The sequence below is a fragment of the Thamnophis sirtalis genome, unplaced genomic scaffold, assembly GCF_051295495.1.
Source record: "Thamnophis sirtalis isolate CommonGarterSnake01/CBP01778 unplaced genomic scaffold, rThaSir2_p1.2 scaffold_3, whole genome shotgun sequence".
Classification (NCBI taxonomy): Eukaryota; Metazoa; Chordata; class Lepidosauria; order Squamata; family Natricidae; genus Thamnophis; species Thamnophis sirtalis.
Window position 1 is genome coordinate 37829687 of NW_028261383.1, and position 24621 is coordinate 37854307.

Consider the following 24621-nt stretch of genomic DNA (forward strand, 5'->3'; position numbering starts at 1 on the left):
GCTTTGGGTAGTTAGTTCTTACCTACAAAGAAAGACCTTCATCTAACAAATTACTGAGCTTTGCATTTTATTGGCCAACTTGACATTTCAGCAGCAATTTACTTTAGTCAGCCAATAATTTCATACTTGTTTATGGACTGCATGTAATACATGTTCCATTTCTCCTCTGTGTTTATGAGAGAATTGAAGAAAAAAAACTGTTATAGGAAGGAAAGCTTTCTTCTGTGCCCAGTTTATAAAGGCAGTTTTCCTATTCTATTCTCTTCCAGCAGCACAGAATTTGTTTTAAGCTTAAAGTTCTTGGAGGTATCTTTTTGTCAGGGCTTCAAGATAAATTCAGGAAAATCTTAACATTAAATATGCAGTTAAAATAATGCTTTGGAAGTTTAATTAAAATCAGTAATAATAAAAAGCCAGCCTGTTATAGGATAACAACTTGATAAATCTGTTGTTAGATAATTATGATCTTCTTTAATAATTTTATCAACCAATTATTTCCTAACTTATCAGACTTTTTTGTTTCTGTTGTAGCTCCTGTTATTAACAAGTTTAACAGAAGAGTATCAGGTCAGTATTCTTTTATCATATAATTTAAACAGCTGTTTCAGTGATTACTTTAGTGTGTGTGTATTTTTCCAGTGTTGCCAAATAGTAAAAAAAGAATTTGCAAAAATTAACACTTTGTTTAGCTGGAAGTTTTTTAAAAATCAAGTATTGACTTCAGGAAAATTAGAAAGTGAAAAAAAGAAAAATTGCAGCCCTAGATTGTTTTAGTATGGAAGTAAAAGCTGTTTTCTTTTACTCTAATATAAAGGTTAAAATTAGGTTTATGGAATAAAAAGCGAAAAAGTCATAATATTGACTAAAATATTCAGGCTTTTGCTTGAACAAATATGTGAGAGGATAGAATATTTTTAAATTTGCTTCACAGTAAACAAGACAGCCTTATTTTGTTCCAAATTTCTGATTTTATTTATTGCTTTGTATTTCCCAAGGTTTATATACTACTCCAATTAAAACAATGATTGAATATGTTATATTCCTCAGAACAATGTAGGACAAAATTACATCAAACAGAGAACTACAAATAACAGCAATAAAATAATAATACTGTTATATTGAACAATATCATAGATTTGTAGTAATACAATAAAATTCACAAAACATATGAATGTTTGAAGGAAAAATCATTTCAATTCATAAGCTTGTACATTTTTGAAACTCTAGTAATGTTATGCAAAGATTTTATACAAAGTCTTGTATAAAAATGAATCTATTGAATTACCCCATCAAATTTTGTAACTTCTTAGTATGGTGTTTCATTAAGAACTAATTGAAATAACCCTAAATTGTTACTTTACAAAATAAATTTATATTGAAATTATAGCCCAGTTTTAATATGGACTTATTCTTAATATAACATAATTAAATCAATCTATTGTCCATGCTTTTACTATTTATATACTGAATTTTAATCACTAAGTTTTAAATAATAATAACCTTGAAATGTGTTAACTCTCCTTTGAGTTGAATTTGATGCCTGGTGACTGCATTAAGTTATCAACAATATGGAAGTAATTTGCCATTGCTGCCTTCTGGAATGGTTTTTTTTTTTTTTTACATCCCAGTCTAATATTTAGCCATATGACTTGGATCCAAGCCTATTTATGATTTTATTCAATTTTAACAATTGAAATTAATATTATGAAATTATTACTTTTTATCTGACTTTAAATAAATTCCTCTCATCTGGTCATTCTACATTGTGATTTCAGTGTTTTCTAATCCCTAGGAAAGCAATATTTTGAAGAAAAGGATACTTATTTTTTTTTAAACTACCTGGAAGTGATTTTTACTGTGCATCACTATAACTGGAGCTCTTAAAACTACAGGTGAAACTTGAAAAATTAGAATATCGTGCAAAAGTTCACTTATTTTAGTAATGCAACTTAAAAGGTTAAGCTAATATATGAGATAAGACTCATTACATGCAAAGCAAGATAGTTCAAGCCGTGATTTGTCATAATTGTGATGATTATGGCGTACAGCTCACGAAAACCCCAAATCCACCATCTCAGAAAATTAGAATATTACATGCAATCAATAAAACAAGGATTGTACATAGAACAATATCAGATCTCTGCATGCATAGGTACTCAGTACTTGGTTTGGGCCCCTTTTGCAGCAATTACTGCCTCAATGCAGCGTGGCATGGAAGCTATCAGCCTGTGGCACTGCTGAGGTGTTATGGAAGACCAGGATGCTTCAATAGTGGCCTTCAGCTCTTCTGCATTGTTCGGTCTCATGTCTCTCCTTTTTCTCTTGGCAATGCCCCATAGATTCTCTATGGGGTTCAGGTCAGGCGACTTTGGTGGCCAATGAAGCACAGTAATCCTACAGTCATTGAACCAGGTTTTGGTGCTTTTGGCAGTGTGGGCAGCTGGAAAATGACCATTGGCTTACCTGAAGGGTCCTTTTCCGTGCACTGTGGTAGAGTCCAAGCAAGGGTTAAATTCTGTCCTTCTGCCCAATGGACGGGATTGAAATCTTGACCAGGCCTACTGGTTTCCCGGTATTTTCAGTTTTTCAATGAAGGCATGGTCCCGAAAAGTAAGTCAATGTCAAGTCAACGTCAATGTTCCTTCCTTCCAAACAACGTCCATAGACAAAAGCAAGAACGACTTCGATGGAAAGGAGATAACCTCAGGGCGGGACTGGACTCTCCCGCAGCACACGGAAAAGGACCCTTCAGGTAAGCCTATGGTCATTTTCCCGTGCGCTGCTTGGAGAGTCCAAGCAAGGGATATACCCAAGCAAAAAAAAATATGTCCAAGAGCAGGAACCACAAAGAGTAACATCCCAACCCTAATGCATCTCAGAAGCAACACCCTGCAGCACACGATATTCTAATTTTTCAAGTTTCACCTGTAACTCTAGGGGGGGGGGGTATCAAGCAAATCAGGGTTAGTGGTGAGCTTGCACAAAGAAAGGATAGATGACAGAAATGGCTAAAGGGGGAGCCTGATCTAGGCAAGTCCCAAGCACAGCAGTATGTTGCAAGTTAAGAGCAAAAGAAGTCATCTATTTAACAGAAAGAAGCAGGATTCAATCAATTATATAAAATAGATGATTTGTGCTATTGATTCTTCTCCTGTCTGTGACTCTGTCTATATAAGTAGTCTTGATTTATAGTAATAGCAATAGCAATAGCAGTTAGACTTATATATAGCTTCATAGGGCTTTCAGCCCTCTCTAAGCGGTTTACAGAGTCAGCATATCGCCCCCACAGTCTGGGTCCTCATTTCACCCACCTTGGAAGGATGGAAGGCTGAGTCAACCTTGAGCCGGTGAGATTAGAACCACTGAACTGCAGATAACAGTCAGCTGAAGTGGCCTGCAGTACTGCACCCTAACCACTGCGCCACCTCGGATCTTTATGATTTATGACCACAATTGAGCCCAAAATTTATGTTGCTAAGTGAAACATTTGTTGAGTGAGTTTTGTTCCATTTTACAACTTTTCTTGCTACATTTGTTAAGTGAATCACTGCAGTTGTTAAATTAGTAACACTGTTGTTAAGTAAATCTGGCTTTCCCATTCTCTTTATTTGGAAAAAGGTCACAAAAGGGGATTATATGACCTTGAAATACTGCAACTATCATAAATATGAACCAGTTGTCAAGCATCTGAATATAAATCACATGATCATGGGAATACTGCAGTGGCAGTAAGTCTGAAAAATGGTCATAAGTCACTTTTTTCAGTGCCGTTGTAACTTCAAATGGTCACAAAATGAACTGTTGTAAGTTGAGGCCTGCCTGTATACAGTTGTCGAGTTATCTGGAACTTTAGACTGGGAAGACCATTCTTAGAGCGTCTTAAACATTGTATTTGTGTCTCTGGACACTTCTGAAAGTTAATTTTTTTGCCTATTGGCTATGCAGAAAGCCTTGAGTTTGTCATATGTTCTGGGTTATCGTGAATTAATGTTTGAATTCTCTATCAGAAGCGGACTGTGGGCATTTAACTGGTAATGCAAAACAACATGATTGGAGGAGCTCCAGGTATGCAAACGTCCTGGAAAGAGTTGGGTGCTTTCTGTGGTGCTATGTGAAGAGCATGGCCTAATCCATCACCCCTAGCATGATCTATCTCCACTGTAGTGGCAAGAAAGAGAGGCTAAGGTCAAGTAGTTCTTTTTAGGTAGACTCAAAGCAAGGTTGGCCGGTGGTAGAGATTTTGAAGCTGGTATACTTCTCTTAATTATTGATTTGGGAACTTAGCAATAGCAATAGCAGTTAGACTTATATACCGCTTCATAGGGCTTTCAGCCCTCTCTAAGCGGTTTACAGAGTCAGCATATTGCCCACAACAATCCGGGTCCTCATTTTACCCACCTCGGAAGGATGGAAGGCCGAGTCAACCCTGAGCTGGTGAGATTTGAACAGCCGAACTGCTGAACTGCAGTCAGCTGAAGTAGCCTGCAGTGCTGCATTTAACCACTGCGCCATCTCGGCTCTCGCTTCAAAGTAAGGGTGTAGTTTGCAGGATTCTGGTCCTCACTTCTGTATTATTTATAGCCTAGGATAAAAGTCCAGTTATTCTTTTCCTTCTGCTCTGTCTGGACAAGCCAGCTATCCAAGAGAAACCTGTTGAAGAAGAACAGGTTTTGACAAAGTCCTGAAGATCTGGATCCCTGCTAAGTTGTATTCTGGGCTCCACTTTGCTTAGGCAAGCCGACACTGATTCTGTTTTGTGCATGCAAGTCATCAGCTTATTCTAATCCATTCACAAGAGTGCGAGGAATACAGTCGTAAAATGCTAGATTGCCCTATTTCAGTGATGGGCAACCTTTTTGGCGTGGTGTGTCAAAAATCGGCCAAAAATCGAGCATAACTCGCGCTGTGTGTCACTTCGACAAAAACATAAGACTCTCTGTGCCGGCCTGACTGGAGAGAGGCGCGCACTGTTCCCGCACTCCTCTCCTGCGGCGCTGATGACGTGTGTGCGCACGGCACACACGCCTTACCAGCAGTCCCTGCGCTCAGAAAGGGGCGGCGGCGATACATTAAGTGAGTGTGGGCGTGGGAGATCACACATCCCGCCCCCCCATTCCTCCAGCACAGATTCTTTCATCCTCAGCGGCCGTGCAGGAGCCGAGGATGAATCACATGAAATCCTGTGCGTGTCACCCCAAATGGCTACGCGTGTCAGCACTGACACGCGTGTCATAGGTTCGCCATCACTGCCCTATTTCATAGTCTCTGCTGCTATTTACTAATTAACCTACAGAAAGTTGGTAAAGGAATTGCTTTTACATTTTTAAAAGTATGTTTCAGAGAATTGCTTAGCAAATTAGAAAAGCAGCTAATGTTTTTCTAACAGTTTTTCACAGTTCTAAACAGAACTGAACTTATTGAAGAAAGTGCAGTGTAGATTCATTTCAACACAGGACATAATAAAGAACAAAATATTTTTCTGACAATTATTTTTAGGCTTTCTAATGTTTGTGCAGAGTGCACACTTTTTGCATTTGGCAATGCATCTGCAAAAGAAGTTCAGAAATATGAGAGTAGAAATAGTCTATTAATACACATTGTTGCACCTGGTAATCTCAGGGCTAAACAGCATAGTGCCCCTATCATTAATGTGTTGTACATGTAATATACTGTATACAATTTAAAAAATCTTCTTATGAACCTCTTCTTGGAAGTCTATTGCCTTCTGCATTGTTTTCAGGCGCTGCATATTCTGTGTTTGGAAAATCTGTAAAAGACTATTGCGAGTCTTTTAATTGGGAATTGATCAAAGTACTGAGTTACTTTTTTTGTATTTATTTTTTACGTCTTTTTTAAAATATATGCTACATATATATGTTGATGAATGAAGAATCATAAATGAGATTAATTCCTCAGGGTGACATCATCACATTTCACTGCATGAACTACTATCCCAAGGTGGCGCAGTGGTTAAATGCAGCACTGCAGGCTACTGCAGGCTACTGCTAGATCAGCAGGTCAGCGGTTCAAATCTCACCGGCTCAGGGTTGACTCAGCCTTCCATCCTTCCGAGGTGGGTAAAATGAGGACCCAGATTGTTGGGGGCAATATGCTGACTCTCTGTAGACCGCTTAGAGAGGCCTGAAAGGCCTATGAAGCGGTATATAAGTCTACTGCTATTGCTATTGCTATCCCTAGATTGTTAATGTGGCAAGTTAAAAGTATATAGGATTACTGTTTGTGGGGAAAAGAATGAGAGAGCAGGAAGCTTCTGCATGAATGAATCTCTCTCTTGGGGCTCCAGTGTCTCAATTTATGATCTCCAGCTGCCACAAAGCAGTCCAATATGATGCTTAATCTCCGAATGCGAACAGATTCTGTCACCCACATATTTCCTCATTCTTTAACTTCTAGTCAGTAGCAGCAGGGATTGAATGTGTGTGCTCACTGTTTTGTTGGCTGATGCCTTCTCAAAGTATGGTTTGGAGAAATGACAAAAACAAATAAGCCAATTGAGAAACATAGAAACACTTGGAACAATATGTTCCAGCCTACGGATAAAATTCTGTAGCATGTGATTTAAACTAAATACAGTACTTGAAATGCACTCTCTCTTTTATCCTGTAATAGAAAAACTTCATATCTGTGGGACAGTTAATGCTGTACAAGTAGAAATTAAATTGTTCACCAGAGTTTAATTAATTCTATTTCTGTCTCAGTAACAATGGAAAGCATTGTCTTATATTGCAGCAAGGGTAGTAGAGTTCTGCGGAGGCAGGTTAAATGTCTTTCATGGCAGGTAGGGAAAGATAAATTTTTAATATTTGCATATTCAAAATATATGCGTGTAAAGATAATAGGTATCCTATGTATTGTGGGTAAGCTAGAAATGTATTTGTCTAATATACTGTTTAAAAAAGGTGAACAGCGATTGTACTTTATATATGGTTGCATTTTATAGGGTCATTCCCCAATTACAAGATGATTATTTTTTGCAACTTCGCTCTGCTCTGTGGGTAAACCCGACCTAATTAGCATTTAAATTGATGAAAGCTCAGCTGGCTTTCTGCAAGAGGAGAAATTGACTTTCTAGATAGAAGGCATTAAGCATGTGTACCCAGCCCTGGTCTTGGAGTGGATATGCACACATACGTGTGACTGGTTATATCTTTTGCAAGCATTTCCAAATCGGGTTTGGATAGTTGAAAAAAATAGCAGCTTGATCAAACAGATCAGGATCATCACAAGCCTTTCATGTTTCAGGCAGCCTTTCATCATTTAAAATGCTTGTTGGTGGATGATTTGTTGTGCAGAGAAGATAGATTTATTACTGTTTTTATATAGGATAAGGCTAGTGTCATAGCAGTAAGAACAGTGCAGTATTATTACTTCTTTCTGCTATACTTTGAAATTTTCAGGAATTTGTCCTCTGTCTCTCTAATTTCTTCCTGCTATGTAACAAGACTTCAGCTGTCAAGGAAATGATTTTCCATAATTTAAATATTGTTTGCCTTATAGTTGATAGATTTTAGTTTTTACCATTATTTCCTAAAGAAATTCATATTAAAAAGATCTTTTTCATCTGAGCTTTTTAAAATGTGAGTGTATTTTTCAGTGATGGTTTAAACAGTCATAATATAAAGCAGCTAAAATATTTTTCCTGATTGTAGCATTATCTTGCTTTTAAGAAAATATTTCTACTTCACCAATTATATTGAAATACATTTGTTGCCTTTGTTATCTCAGGTGTATGTAATTTATATAAGTAAGTTGCCATTTAATTCTAATTTTTGTTGTAGGAATCTTTGTGTGTGGGGTGGGGGGGTGGGTAGGACTTCAGTTTGTGTACAGTGCATGTGTATGCACTCAAGCCCCCCCCCCCTATAAGGATAATAGCTGTATTATAGCACCCTGCCTGTAAAGACAGGCTTATGTGAATCAGGTCTTATATAATGCAGGAAATGCCTATTAAAAAAGAAATAGAGAACAACTGCAAAGTAACATTTTCTTGAAAACAACTTCAGATGTTATTTATTTAAGAAAACTTGGTTAGCTTCAGTAAAACTTCGTTTTCAAGGAATGAGTGGAAAAGTAGTCAGCTAATATCCAAGTCAAACCTGGATTAAGAAACTTTCTCCTTGTATCAAGACTCTCTTCGTATGATAGAATGCTCCATTAAAATATGTTCATTAGTCATTTTTAAAGGAAACAAATAAACAAAGAAATGGAACAATAAGAAATAAAAATACAAATCAATAAATAAGGGATGTACAAACGTCACAGAAGTTGTGTAATTTTCCAGGTTATCATTATTTAATTGTGAATTAGTTAATATATTTATTAAATTTATATAACCGCTCATCTCATCTAAAGCAACTCTGAGCTGGTGCATAATAAATAATATAATATAAATGCCAATATAAAAATTCTGTTTCAGGTCTATGTAGTAGCTAATGGCAAACACTTCCAAAAATCCTTGCCAGTTTGAAATTAACAGAGTTGGAAGGGTCTTTTAATCTAACCTCCTGCTCAATTAGACAAAAAATTATGCAAAAGCAAAAATATTCACTTTATAGAATATTCTGGTTAAATATTTAATTCATTCATTTAATTCATGAATAAGACTTAGGAACATGAAAAACTTTCTTCATCATAGAAAGAAGACTTTATTCTCATTGATAAAGAAGGGAAAGATTTGCCTAAAGTCATAGAGACCTATTTCTTTACTAAATGCGAAATTTCCTGGCAGTACTAAAAAGAAAAGAAACATTTTTTAAATTGAAATAATACACCCTGTTGAGGTTGAATTAGTTCTGAAAAAACACATGAACATTGGATATATTTTGGAGGTTATTAAAAAAGTGGCCATGATCTTTTTTGGTGGAGATTATATTTTTTACAATTTAGCATGATCTTTTATGCTTATTATTGCAAATAAAAGATGAACTGTGGCTTTTAATTTTTTTTATATGAATACACCAACTCTGTGCTTCTATGATTCTCCAGCTGATGGTGCAGGAGGGTCCATTAGTGGGTTGTTATGTTTTTATATCTCCAGAAACAGTCCTAATTGAAGCCACGCCTCCAGTCCTCTCTTGCTTGGCTCCAGTTCCGACTCAGTCTTTGCCTGATAGAGATGGAAAACCTTTAGCTTGTTAGAAATCTTTAAATAATTTGATTCTAATGGGCCCCTTAACATTTCTAAATTCAAACTAAAATATATTGATTATTAACTGAACTCTCCTGCTTTCAGGATTGAGTGTCACTTAAGAGCATCGGATATTGGGACTTATTATGAATATTCATAAGCAAGAAACCATGATAAACCGCTTAAAGGGCTGTAAAACATTGTGAAGAGGTCTATAAGTCTAAGTGCTGTTGCTATAATAATAAATGATTTTGTATCACAACATTGTACTATACTGAAAGGCACAAAACAAAGTTTACTCCTTCTCCCTGTTTTTATTTTTATTGGCTTTTCATTTGACAATGAAACTGTTTCAAGAAAATAAACTTCCAGGAGTTAAATGAGCAATTCAAAGCTTAAACAAATAATGAACTACATATGGTTCAATAAAAGATCAAGGATTAAATTCAAGATTTTACAAGATTCAAAAATTTATTGCAGAATGGATTATATCTTTTTTTAAATAACCTGGCCTTTGAACTCATTACAAACAGAAGCAATTTATAAGAGATTACGTATCACAAAGTATTGTAATAGATGTTTGGTATAAATACAGAAAAGAATAATCCCAAATGTTTCACTCTTGCTTTATTTTAAAAGACTTGTTTTTACAAAGAGAAAAGCATAAAGAAATGTATTCCATACACTGGAGTTGGGTTGGATGGGATATTATTGGGAGGGATGAGTACAGAACACTAGAAGTATACTGTATGCCAAGAGTTTATTCCCAGCCTGACTCAAGGCCTGAAGGTCATCCCAGCTGCCCAGATAAAACAAACAGGAACCTATATTGGGAAACAGCAATATAGAAAGATGCTAGAGGTAGACAATCATTTTAGGATATCAATTCATACTGTGCGGGAAAAGACCATGAAAAGCTACTACTGTATTTCTAAGCAAACCCCACATTGACAGAAAACTTTAAATAATTAATAAAATGGTGCCAAATGATGGTTTATCAGCATGCTACTGAGGAAAAAGTGACAATTGTTTTGTTTTCGAGTTCTAATGGTACTGGTACTGATGTTTATGGCTAGATTAAAGCCTTCAGAATACCTAGTTGCCAATGTTGCCATACAGGAAAAGAAAACCCAAAGTTACAGAGACAAAATTTACAGTAAGAACATGGAACATAAGAAGCGTAAACAGAGGAAAAGGTCAACCTGTGAAAGATGAAATGAAATAACTATACATTGACATCCTTGGTATCAGCAGCTTGAGATAGACCAGATTTGAACACTTTTAGTTGGTAGATCACACTGTTTGCTACTCAGGACATGCTGTGGCTGGTAAAAGAACACAAAAAGATATATAGCAATTTCCATTGCAACATATCCAAAGTGCTCCTACTCCATTTCTGGGAGAGAGAGACAAATTTTATGAGGCGTTTTTACTAGCAGCTAAGGACCAAAGGTAACTCTTGTAGTTTGAAAGTTTGTTTTTGCTGCTTGTAAAACTTGTATATTTCTGGCACCAAAATAGTGCAAGCATGATTGTATATTTTTCTTTTGTATATCTTACTTTATTTTATTGTGTATGTTCTATTTTAACCTCTATATTGTAGATATTATTTAGTAAGTTTTATTTAGTCTGGGTCATTGACTTGTAGTGAAGAATTTAAGCAAATATTTGAACTCAGGTCATGAAAAACTAAGGATAGGATAGCTTTTAGGAAGGGTATAGCAATATGTGCTTGGCTACAATGCAATCAATTGCCAAATAATACCAGTTAGACCTTGCAGATAACACTTTAATATGGCAGTCATCCAAGTTTCTGCTTCAGTCACTTGATACAGAAGAAGTTGATGAGTTTTATGATCAAGTTCAATTTGTAATTGACAGAACATGAAGCAAAACATGTTGCTTCTGATTAGAGACTGGAATGTTCAAATTGGAAATATTGAGGAAAATATAGATATGTCATATGACTTAGGAAACAGAAATGAAGGAGGAGACCAACCTGTTGATTTTTGCCAATCAAACAATTCCTTCATTGCGAACACTGTATTCAAACAATAACAACAGTGGTGTATCTGGACGTTACTAGATAGAGTACAGAGAAATAAAACTGACTACATTACTTTTAAAAGAAGTGGGGACCTTAATTACAACATTCAAACTCTGTGAAACAGATCATGAACTGTTCATGTGCAAATTCCAAGGTAATCTTTAAAAAAAAAGGCAAATTCTTTGCACAATGTGTTTTTGAGCATATTCTCATCATTTTCAAGAAAAACATTGGGAATCACTTTGAATGAGTTCCTGAACCTCATTGATAAGAAAACCAAAAGAATTATAGAATAAATTTAAATAATAATTTAAGGATGAATTTGAAGAGTCTGCCGAAGATGAAAAAAAATAGATGAATACAATATGGATGTCAGAACAAAAAAACAGTGGAAATTGTCGAGGAGAGAAATCAAACTCAAAAAGATTTTAAAAATTTCAGGAAGAAGTTAAATGAAGAATTTCAGAGAGTTGTTCAAAGAGACAAGAGCCAGTATTATAATATCTGTAAAGTCATTGAAGATGAAAACAGATGTAAAAAAAAAACCATGAACTGTCTTCTAAAAGATCTCTGAACTTGGAAGATCTCCATTCCCTCTACATCTGCAGGGGTGCGTCATGATCAAATGCCCACCATGTGTGTTCCTAACTTTCAGGACATGATGTTCAAAGCCTTCCAGCAGTGTATGGCAGCTGCTTTTCAGCAACGTCGGATTCAATCTCATGGGGGGCCAATCCCTAGGGCTCTAGACGAAGTGGACATCCTGGAGGAGAACCCTCCAAACTCTCCTGCTCAATCAGGAGGAGGATCAGGACTCAGATTCGGAGGAGGGTAAAATTAGAGAAGAAAATCTCTCTGAAAATGAAGGCATGCCTCCCTCCAAACCCACCTTTTCTGGCCTGTTTCAGCCATCTTTGTTCAAGTCCTTGTTATTCAAGGCAAAGGCCTCTTCAAAATTCGGAGACAAATCATCAGAGTCGTTGGTGCAACCTCAGGGAATATCTGCTGAGACTATCTTTGCAGAACAAGCCATCGAGGCTGACACAGTGCCACTCCTAAGATCTTCCTTGACCATGTCAAGCGACAGTGGGTGTCCCCCACTTTGGGCCCTATGCCCACTTCAAATAACAAGACATTCTTCAATGTGGACAAAGACATGGCCCAGGTGCTATTGCAATCTACTATTGATGCGCCAGTGACCGCCTTGCATACTTCTGCAAATATGCCTGGGGCACCAGAGGATGCTTTAAAACCTGAGGACAAAAAGGCGGATCTTACTCTACAGAGGGGTTATCAGGTGGTAACCTGGGCAGTGAGAGCGGCCACAACCTCTTCCTTCTTTAAGCGATCTTCTTTGCTCTGGTTGCAGGATCTCCAACAACGAATCCCGATAGCAGACGTCAGGTCCCACTAGGACATCAACAAGTTGGTGGCAGCCATCCAATTCTCCTCAGATGCCACTTTGGCTGCAGCCAGGTTTGCCTCTAGGGCAATTTTATCTTCGGTAGCATCTCACAGATTGCTATGGCTACGGCAGTGGCAGGCAGACATACATCATAAATGGCATCTGGGATCAGCACCCTTTGCTAGGGGTGTGTGCGTCTTTTCGGGACTGTTCTTGATCCCTTCTTGGTAGAAAACAAAGACAAGCGGAAGGTGCTTCCCACTGCACCAAGAAAGGCAATTTCCAGCCTGCACAATATCTCCGGCGGTCTACCTTTCGTGCTCAAGATTACAGGTCCTCCTTTCGGGGTCAGGATTATGGGTCTTCATTCAGGCTGTCGAGTTTGAATACACAGGATTCAGACAATATCAGGGTGGTTACATCTCTAGGCAGAAATACCAGCCAGATCGACAGCAGAAGAGTAGACAGCAGAAGCGCCCCTTTCAAGGAGGAGGAGGAGGGTGCTCCTACTGTAAAAACTAGGTCAGCTCCCCACCCATCGGGGACACTTGGCTTATTTTGGCGATCGTTGGGATTTATCTTCCTCAGATGCATGGGTTCAATCCACTATTAGATCAGGGCTCTCCCTTGAATTTCTCTCCAGCCCCCCAAGCTTTTTCCGGACTTATCCAGTCTCAAATAACCTGACCCGGAGGCAGCTTAAGCAAGAAGCCATTCAACACGTATTGGATATTAGGGTTATCCAGCCTGTGCCTCCAGATCAACAGGGTCAGGGTTATTATTCCAGTCTTTTCATGATCCCAAAAGCTTTAGGTGGCTGGAGAGCTATTCTCGACCTCAAATGACTAAACCATTTTGTGTGCTATCGGAAGTTTAAAATGCATTCGCTTCATTCCATCCTTGGGGGTATTAGGCAGGGGGATTTCCTCACTACTAGAGACTTTGCTGAGGCCTACCTGCACATACCCATAGCACCTGATCACAGGCAGTATCTTAGGTTTTGTTATCTAGGGCACCACTTTCAGTACAGGGCATTACCATTTGGATTGTCATCTGTACCTAGGATGTTTACAAAGGCACTGGAGGCACTGGCAGCGTACCTGAGATAGGTACCTATACGGCTCCAGTGCTATTTAGATAACATATTGTTACAATCCACCTCTGTCGAGGGTTCTAGGAGAGATCTGGACATTACGATATAATGGGAGGTCACAAACACTGACTCAGCATCCTATGGTCAGGCGGTTTCTAAAAGGGGCTTCTAACCTTAGGCCACCCACGGTACATAGGTACCCTTCTTGGGATTTACACAAGGTGCTGGACGCTCTTACAGGTGCCTCCTTTAAACCGCTACAGAAGGTGTCTCAGGTTTCTTACGCTCAAGATGGCCTTTTTGGTGGCCATCACCTCCGCCAGGAGGATATCTGAACTACAGGCCTTGTCTACCAGGGATGATTTATGTATTTTTCATCATGACAGAGTGGTTTTGAGGCTGGATCCCTTCTTCATACCCAAGGTTTGCTCTTGTTTTCATCGGTCTCAGGAATTGGTCCTGCCTAATTTCTGTCTGGATCCTTCTCATTCTTTAGAGAAGAAATAGCACACCTTGGGACATGAGGAGGGTTCTGAGAATTTATCTCAAGAGAACATTGTCGACTAGAAAGTCCGAAGCATTATTTGTTTCCTTCCAGCTGGGATCTCTGGGGAACAAGGTGACATCTATCACCATAGGCAGATGGTTGCGTGCCTTTATTGCAGCTGTGTATCAAGCTCAGGGAGTCCATGTACCAGGGACAATTACAGCCCACTCTACATGAAGTGCAGCTACTTCAGCAGCCTGGGCTACGCAAGTTTCTTTGACTGAGATTTGTAGGGCTGCTACGTGGGCATCGCCTTCACCTTTCATAAAGAACTATAAATTAGACTATATATATCATGTATAGGCCCTCCCAGGGGACACTGTGGCTTTGGTACGCCCCAGCCTGGATGCTACTCCCCCCACTATAGAGAAAGGCGTTGGTCCTTACCTGATACACCTATTCTCATAGTGGGGGAGTAGCATCCAGCCCCTCCCTTAATTTGACATGTATTACTTGACTGTTCAATTACTAGTACTACTTGTTTTTGGAGAATAAAAATGATATTAGAGCTATGAACACTTGTCTGGAGAAGATGACACATCGAGTCTGATAGAAGTCCTTCACCAGAAACTGGGTCTGCCTAGCAACATGGGCATGGCTTAATAGTCTTGTCAGACTCAGTCCAATCAATGAGCGGATGAAGTCAACCCATCCTTTTTTGTCTTTCACTCCCCTTCCCTTACTATTGTAAGCCGCCCTGAGTCCCCTCAGGGAAAAGGGCGGCCTATAAATGCTAAATAAAATCATTAAAAAAAAATCCTGGATGCTACTCCCCCACTATGAGAATAGGTGTATCAGTAAAGGACCAACATCCTTTCTATATAACAGTATCAAACATAGAAAACTTAACTAGAGTGTACAAAGGATCTTATAATATCTTAAATTCACACATTAGCAAAATAAGGCCTAGAATGATCTGACATTCTTTAGAACTTTAGATAAGGCTACAGAAATGTTATTGTTGATGCACACTAGATAATTGAGGAAGCCAATGGATGCCAAAAAGAAGTCAGTATCTACTTCATTCATGATAGAAAGACCTTTGACTATGTTAGTCACTACAAGCTGTATAATGTGCTTAAAAATGGGAATCCCAGAACATACCATTGGCCTCATGTAAAAACCTACACACAGGTCAGGAAACCACAGTATGGTCAGAACATGAAAAAAACAGACGGGCTTAAGTTTGGCCAAGATGTGAGACAGCCTAGGTATGATATATACATTAATGGAAACTAGTTTTTGGAAAAAGATGAGCATAGTTTTAAATTTTGAGGAAGATGCAATAATCCAAACTATGCTGACGACACTATTCTGATAGCCAAACATTGCAAAGGGTTTGCAAGCTCTTGTAATAAGCTCCAGTGCTAGAAGTCAAGGAGCCCAGTGAAAAATTGACACTAAAATAAGATCAGACTAATAACAGGTACAGAAAGCAGCTCTGAAAACAGTTTGGGTTTAGTTTCTCTTTCCTGCTGTCATAAGTAAAGAGAATGGCGAATAGGGAAAAAATTATCAGTTCCCTAACTTTCTCCTAGCTTCTTTAGCAAACTGGTACCTAAATCTTGCTTCTTAGCACCATTGTAGCTCTCAGGCTGTCTTCGTAGTATGGTTCTTTCCCTCAGTGCCATTCACTTCCTTTACTAGCCAAGTCACAATTACTCGTTCTTAGGAAATCCTCTTTAGCGCTCTTATTATCTTCTTCTTTTTCTTTGATATTATTAGTCACCATGCTTAATACATAGGTAGGATCTCCAACAAACCAGGAGAAAGCAAAAAGACTTTTTCCCCTGCCCAGTCTTTCATTAGAAGCAAATGTGTTTGCCTGCAAATATTCTAGGTAATTAGGAAGCTTCTGCCTGCCTATTTGCATCTTGCAAGCAAATAAAATGCAACCTTGAGAGAGAGAGAAACAACGCAACACCAGCACTGATGGCTATACCAAAGTTGCTAAGGTCTTTTAGAAAATCATTTTGAGCACAAATAACTCCAAAGCCCCAGGTAATGCCCATTGTCCAGTGGGAAAGAACAGACCCAACTGTTCCACTGAATGCAAAGGGCCAAAATGTCATGTGCAACATGGTTGCTATGGACATAATGAATTCAAGTTACTATGTACAAAGAGATCTTGGCAATGGATGGGCAAGTCCCTAGAATACTTATCCAATTATTTAAACTAGTTGAGACACCCTTCTGGGTATGCAGATTTTTCTCAACCCAAAGTCTCTCCTAATTGTAACTGCAATAATTTCAAACACTTTTGCTGGGGATTGTGAGAATCATAAGCTTGCATTTACCTTTTATCAAAAGTTGAACTTTTTTATTCTTGCTGAAAGCTATGTTATTGTATCCTCCATCTTTATTGCTTGTTTCTCCTCGCCTCTGCTGTCTCCTTGCCCCTTCATCTCCCCCTGCAGTTTTACTTCTATCACTTTCAGGTGAAGTTTACTTTTCTGTCTTCGCAGCTTGTGAGATCAATCAATTCCTCTCCTTACTTGAGATTGCTGCAGGAATGTAATTACTAGTAAAATTTAAAATGGTATATGAATACCTTTGATGATCTGTAAGCTGTTAAACTGAGATTCTTGATGGTCCACTAAAGGAATAATATAGATAGAGCAACATTCACAGGTATTGTCAACCTCAGTATTATACTAATCACAGTATCGAAAAGGAAATATGGGCAGTATTCCTAAAGATATACTTATCGTTATTGTTAGGATACTTTCTGTTCATAGTTAACATTTCAGATAAAGAATGGAACTTATTATAATAAGGTTTGTTTTTTAATCATGAATGTTTAATATCTCAGTTAGTTTTAACTGATTTTGTTCACCTTAGGAACTGACCACATTTGATCTCCTCATTTATTCCTATCTGCCCCCATTTTCTGCCTCAGAATGACTTTATTTCAGTAATTCATATATTCAGGTTTAAAAATAGTCAAGAGGAATAGAGTATTCTTCAGGCAGCATGCAACTGAAAATAGATTTAATTGTGGCAGTACATGTTTTTACTTCCTGGAGGTGAGAGAAACTAGTTTTGAATAGTGAATTAATAAAAAAAACAGTTTCTGACAGAAATGGAAATGGTAACTAGAGCATAGAAAAATAACCTTTTCATGTTTTATTCAATTCAACATGGATTCATTCAAATCTATGGTGCAATTAACATTATGAAATACTGTTTACTGTTTGGGCTTCTTTCACTAAAAATAATGCTTTAAAAATCCTGAAAAGAATAAATCAGATGAATGGGGAAATTGTTTTATGAGGAAAGATTGAATTTACAAAAAGGAGCATAAATGATATAACTTCATTGAAGTTTAGACAACATGGAAAATGTGAACAGTTGTTTTCTCCATTTTTCATGCTGGAATTAGTTATTAAATGGTTACAGACTCCTTTAGTGTGTGATTGAGATTTTGTGATATTGATTGAGAACAGCAGTATTGCAAAGTAGAGGTACCACTATGCTAAGAACCTGATTCTACATTACTGTCTTTATTTGGTTACAATTTTCTGCACTAGTTAAGGCTCTTTCTTTTGGGAGCTTGTTTCAATTCTGGGTGGTATTCTCCATTAATTTCAGAAAAGAAATTAAGGTTTAAATAGTCCCTTAGCAATCATCACACTGCAAATGGCTTCTTAAGATATAATTGATGGACTCTTGCCAGTTGTTACAAAGATCCAACACAGGCTCTGTTTCATAGGTAGTGCTTTGAAGCTAGACTCATTAAATCTTCTACCCCATATTGTGACAACTGCTGTTTTAAGGCAATATATCTCACCTTTGCACTCTTGGTTATATGTCCCAAACTGAATACATAAGAATAGTTTTTTTAAGAGTCAAAGTGTTTTTATTTTAAACCAGTATAACTTCCGTTTTGTACAGTATTGCTGTAATCAAAATCATTTTTCATTACGAAGGCCAAGGTTATGCCTATGAATATATTTACCACATTGTATGCAGTTCTGTAGCAATGATAAGATGACCTTCCATTTCAGAAAGGTATGTGATGAGTCAGTTGGCTTTCAAATATATAGGACTGAACTGAGTTTATATTTTGACTAGCAATAAGTATTATTATATTAGCTTGCCAGATTCTAAATGTCATGGTAACCTAAGGAAAGACTTTTTGTTGTGGAGAAATAAACAGCCGTTAAGTGTTATTTTATGTACTTCATAGAATTAGATCCATGGATTATTTATTTTTATTCTTGAGTTTTATATCCTGCTTTTTTCCAGGAGCTCAAAGTGGTATATATAGGGCTCCTATCTCAAGACCTGTTGAAATATGGTGCTTAAATGAACTCTTATGATGTTCAGATTTTCAGTTTTGGGTTCTACAGGTAGTACTCGCTTAATGACTGGTCACTTAGCAGCCATTCAAAGTTATCTATGGTGGGGTGATGTGGGGGAGAGGTCTGCAGGGACCTGGCCATGAGGATCCCCAAGGAGTGGAAAATGGAGCAGGGAATCTCAGTGGGTAGGAGAACCCTTGGGAGGCCTGGGGTAAGGGGGCCGTGCCTGCACTAGATCTCCCAGAAACTTCCCCACCCCATGGCACCCTGTGCTCTGCTTAATGACCTGCACATTCATTTAATAATTGTATCAGGGAGAGCAGTGGATTGGGGTTGTTATGTGAGGCCATCTTGTTTAATAACCATCATCATTTGTGACCATAATAGACAGGTTGCATTATGGCTGTAGGTCAAGGACTTGCTGAATTTTTTATAGAATTCACAACTGAGTGTGTTAATGAAACTTTAGAAACTCAAACATGACAATTTTATATCTACAATATCATTTTGAATATCTGATAGAACCACAAAATCCAGGTGGAAAAGATTTGTCCAACATTGTTCTCTCCAGTTTTTTTAATGAGCCAGGGATTAGCTGTATAGTTAAAGCCAGTTTGTTTTTGTGGTTAAGACACCACTAGGCTAGAAACCAAGAGATTGACAACCTAATCTCACTTTAAGCATAAAAGCCACTGGATAACTTTGGGCCAGTCACTTGCTTTCTCTCAGTCTACAATGTCAGAATTGGTCAACAAGCCAGTTGGTCAATTCCTATCACAATCAGTGTATTAACACTTGGTAGATCCGGAAAAAAACCAGACTCTGCATGTGTGGTAAAACAATAGGAAGAAAAAAACTATATAATTCTACAAGCCTACATAAGAACTCTTCTATAAACATAGAAGACTTCTATAAACAGAATGTTTTGATTTTTGCATTAACACCCTCCCCTCAATCTAGATCCCAGAAATGGTCATCCACTAGTTGTCAACGTTCAGGGCTCAGGACTCCGGACAGCACCCCAGGGCTCAGGAAGCTGCTTGAAGTTTAAAGGAGATTTGGGTTAATGTAAGGGTTTCAAGTAACACCCCTAATGAAAGAAGACTCAGAGGCTTAAAGTTCCTCAGAGTTCCATTTTATTAGAGATGTCATATTGGCACATCTGGGAAAACCCCAATCTGAAAGCTTCCAGGTTTTCCCTACCCAAAAGAAAGTCTTAAGTTCCTACCCAGCACCCACATATCAATCATATGGAATAACCAAATTACCATCCCAATTGGAGATGCCTCCCAGTCACACCCCTCAAGATGCAGGGCAGAATGTCCTTGACTCTGAGAAAGGAATGTCATTATGACTATGTATCTCCCAGCTCCATACAATTCCCCCCCTCCCAGTTTTCCACAGCACTAAATGTGGCAGGTCTGAAGATCCAATGCCCAAGATAACTTCCAGGTCTGACACTAGTGTTACCAAAGCAAGTTTCTGAACGTAGGACAGGAGCTCCCAACCTTTCCGGCTCCCTGGACTGGCGGTGGGGTGGATGGAATGGTTTTATGCACTTGCCACTTGTGCAGATGGAGCTTTGCATGCTCATCTGCTAATCTATGACACTTTGTAGTTGGTGCCTCATAATTGCCATTACAATAGGAGAGTGCATAAAGTGGAGTGTTTTCATCCCTCCAGGGGTGATTTCAGCTTCTAGCATTCATTTGTTTCTTCATATAGTTCTTAGGAAGTCATTTAACATACTAATTTTAGGACAAATACTTTAAAGTATTTTTTATTACGTATGCTTGCTATTGTGGGATAGTCATCTGAAGAAAAAAATTATACATAAGGAATTACTATACTATTATAATGGCCATCACCAAGTATGGATAAACTTTGGGATTGATATTTCATGAAAGATTGAATTAAAAATGGGGAATTTGGCTATTAATATATGAGGACAGGAAAAGTTGATATTAAATTAATATTTTCACAAAATGTTTTCAATATTGTCAACAGAGCATGATAATAAAATATAGTAATCGTAGATCATAAGATACAACACTCAGTGATAGTCATAGGATACAAAACAAGCAATCAACATATATCGTAAGATACAAAGTAATAAGATGCTAAAGGAATAGGTAACAGGAAAGATGAGAAGAATAATAGTAATATTGTACAGCCCTACTACGTGGTTTTACATCCTAGGGCAGAAGACAGTATTGTGGGAATTAGTTGTTCAGTAGAGAGATAGCATGGGGCAAAATTTGTCTTTGTGTCTAGTTGTTTTGGTGTGCAATGCCCTAGTGTCGTCTTGAGGAAGGAAGTTAAAAGAAGTTTATGTCCTATTGTCCTTATTGTCATCCTTTTAAAGGTGGAGATAATATCTCTTTTATCAGAGATATAAGGCTATGTGGTGACATTCTGTGCCTGTTAGAGACTTTTCCCCCCAGCATTTTGCTTTTCAGCTGAGTTTGCTGGGATGGCCTGGTCTGGGCAGGTTGACAGTTGTTTGAAATCATCTCCCCTTGTAAATGATATTTAGAACAAGTGGAATGATTGATGTCCATTGTTTGGCCATCTTTTAAAGTCCCTTCTCAGATTCCTAGGCCTCAGAGTGGTCTTTCGATATATATACTCCAGCAACAAAAAGCAAATCAAAGTAATTTTAAATTACAAAGTGGGTTACAAAATGGTGCACGATATTTGTTATATTCACTTTATTAATATTATTGACACGAATCAAATATCTGTGTAGAAATATGTTGAAAAAATCCAAACATTTCAGTGAAGTGTATTTATGTTCACATATGTCTATAGAATAATTGATGTTAAATTTACTACCGTAATACAAAAATCTTCCATGTGGAATACTTTCTACTGTATACATTGATAAATTATCATGCAACTTGATTCATTCAAGCTGTTCTTGAAAAATTGGCTGAGTTTTAGAGAAGCCAGCTGCATCCTGTTAATAAAGGCATAATGTATAGTATTTTTAAACACTAAATTTATAGTATTTTTAGTGTAGCTAAAAGTGTTTAGCTCTTGTGAAAACAAGCAAAATCCTGTGTTTTGAAAGAATTAAACAAGAATACTAACATCTTAATTGATCAGTACCAATCATGCACTCATTTGTGGTAAAGGGCTATATTTAACATTTTAGAAATGTGCAATACTTCAACTGTTACACATTTGCAAATAGTGATGTCAGTAACAGATTTTCAGATTCTAATAATAGACAAATCTTAACAGCAGATTATTTTGTGTGTTCTAATACAGTATTTTTTATGCCAGTAGAATGAAATATATAGTTTTGCAAACCATGAGGTTGTATAATGCAAGTGTAGTGCTATTGCAGAAGACAATTATTTTGAAGCGAATCAATAGAAGAGAATATTTGTAGATCAGGGTTGAACTGTGAGGCCCTTGGTGCCCTCTGGGCTTGTAGTTTTCTTGAAGACATATCATTACCTACTTAGTTTGGTTATAAAACATTGCAAGAAAATAATCAAACTCAGAGAGAACCAAGGATGCTACAATGGAGATTTTAAGGTACGTGCTTCATTTTTCCTCATGTTTTCATGTATAAAATGGCCTATTTTGTGGTGTTTGGGGATAGTATGACTAAATGTCTATGGAGAGATTCTCAACCATCCAGGTCATGGTTGTCCCAAATGTGCTTTTCCAAAAGGCAACTGGACTTCCTTGGTTTTTTTCCCTTGAAAACATTTCATTTCTCTCCTGGACACTCCGACGTACTTTCTGACTTACCCCCTCCAAACAATGTTAAGTGGAGGGGGGGAACGACAGAAGCGTGCCCCCCCCCCCCCCGAGGCAAAGCCCCTTGATCACTGCATGGTTCCAACCAGCTAGGCTTCCCCTGCTGCGTTCACGAATGAAAAAGAAGCCAGGGGAGCAAGTTTATTGCAAAAGGAATGAATTTTATGCCAAATTGATATTGAGGTCAAATTAGCATGTCCTATCCCTAAGGAAACTGAGTCTTAAAAGCTGGAGGATCCAGTAGAGGAGGTGGGATATTGAAATCTTCAGACTTAGTTCCATTGAATGATAACAGAGTTAATCCATTGCTGGCTGCTGTCTCCACCTTCCCAGAGAATGAGCATCTCAGATAAGCCAACACCCATTCTCATCCAAGAAGCTGCTTCATTGAGAACTGTCCAGGACATAGTATGACTAGTTATAAAAGTACACAATCATCTATAACTCATCATCTCTTAATTGGCAATTTTCTCAAGCAATTTAGCTCATGTGTATCTCTTTCTCTAGAAATCCTTTGTCAAGACTTGATACCTAGGATGATTTAGCTGGTATTTAGTTGGCAAAAAGTATAAAATAAAAACAAATATATATAATTAGAAGGATGAGTGATTGCAATATAATTTAAGTTTTCAGAAGCCTTAGAAGTTCATATCAATAAAGCTAATATTTATCTTAACACACATGCTTCCCTGTTCAGCATCTCCATGGATTATATCTTTCTTAAGTGTCCTTGGCAATTATTAAAATGTTTGGGTTACATCCAAGATAAAGTATACCACCAAACCGTATCCTGGTATTGTGTTTTTTACATTCCGGATATTTTACTAAAAGTGCCAGACAAGTATTTTGAGCCTTAGTATATAGCCTACCAAGAAAAAGTGTTATTTATAGATTCCATATTTATGAATTTGCCTTTGCTTTTAATTATTTGTAACCCCAATTCAATATTCATGGCTCTTTCATGGACATGCACAGAACAATGAAAATTGTGAATCATAAGAAGGCTATGTATGCTGTATCCTATGGAGAAAATAAGATGTCTTCTTCCTCTGCTGAATAAGTTCTACCAATCTCCCTTGGCTTTTGTGGGGTAAGCCAACCCTGGATCCCACCAGCTGGAATTTCTTGACCAAGGGAGTCCACAGCACACTCCTTCTGCAAACATGAATGGGGCAGGCCAGTCCCCATTGGGGTGAGAAGATTTCTGAGGTTAGAGTTAGGGTTTTAGAGGTAACCTGGACTCATATCATGCAGGGTTTTAAAGAAGTTGTGCAAAGGCTCCCTTTTATATGCAGCACTCTACCCTCACAGGCTGGGGTTAAAGGCCCCTTTCCATTTTAGCCTCACTTCTGTTCAGATATGCCCATACAACTGGTTGTTTTTCCACTCTGTCTCCTTTGGTACTTCTCCTTTTCTATGCTCCAGCAATACTTCCCTTTTGTGGGTAATAAGGGTACCTTATTAGCATCTTTTGAGTGCCCTGATCTGCCTGCTATAATTAGCAGAGGTCAGCCTAGATTTGTTGCAAACAATTTGTGCCCGATTAACCTTCCTTAATAGCATTACAACCTTAGTAGCTCAAGACAATGCTGTAGATTTAAAGTGTCTGAACCCTAGCAAAAGTAATGGAGATAGATTACTCTGGTCAGTCTGTATTTGGAATATTTAGGCAATAGTGTTCATCAAGAGTACTGACAATTTGAAGCAAGTTCAAAAAAAAAGACTACCAAAATGTTAGAGTCTGAAAACCAGATCTAAAAAGATCAATTAAAAAGATGTATGAATGTTGTACCCAAAAGAGATGACTGAGAGACAATATAATAAGTCTTCAAAAATCTGAAGAATTGTCATCTAGAAGAGGAAGTAGCCTTGATCTCCATTGCCTTAGAAAGAAGGAGCCAGTGGATTAAAAGTATAAAAAAAGGTTTTGAGGGACACATTCAAAGGAATTTCCTGTGTTAATGAGTAGAACAGCCAGTGGAACAAGGTGGTTGGTTGCTTGAATATATATTTCTATGCTGCCTATCTTCTTTCTGCACCTTATGTAATTTTTCAAACTAAAGTACAATTTTGTTTCTATAACAATACTATCTGTTTCTCAGATTATCAATAATCTTTGTAAAGTTATATATTTGTCTATTTAATCCAGTGCAGTAATAGTAAATAAAATTAGAATATTAATGTGTTGTGTCAAAAAGTTCTTTTAACATTCACACATTTTTCTTCACTCTTGTTAAAGTGATGACACAAGCATAATTCTGATTATTTTTGAGACATGATGACATTTGGCACACAGTGCTGTA

At 37.6% G+C, this 24621-nt stretch overlaps 1 protein-coding gene across 1 annotated transcript in view; it reads left to right on the forward strand.

Moving 5' to 3' along the window:
- Positions 1-24621, forward strand: part of PRKAR2A (protein kinase cAMP-dependent type II regulatory subunit alpha) — a 70780-nt gene that overhangs the window by 16487 nt on the left and 29672 nt on the right. The window contains exon 2 of the mRNA XM_014063643.2: positions 532-567. Within this exon, the coding sequence (XP_013919118.2) occupies positions 532-567 (36 nt within the window). The remainder of the gene's footprint in view (positions 1-531; positions 568-24621) is intronic.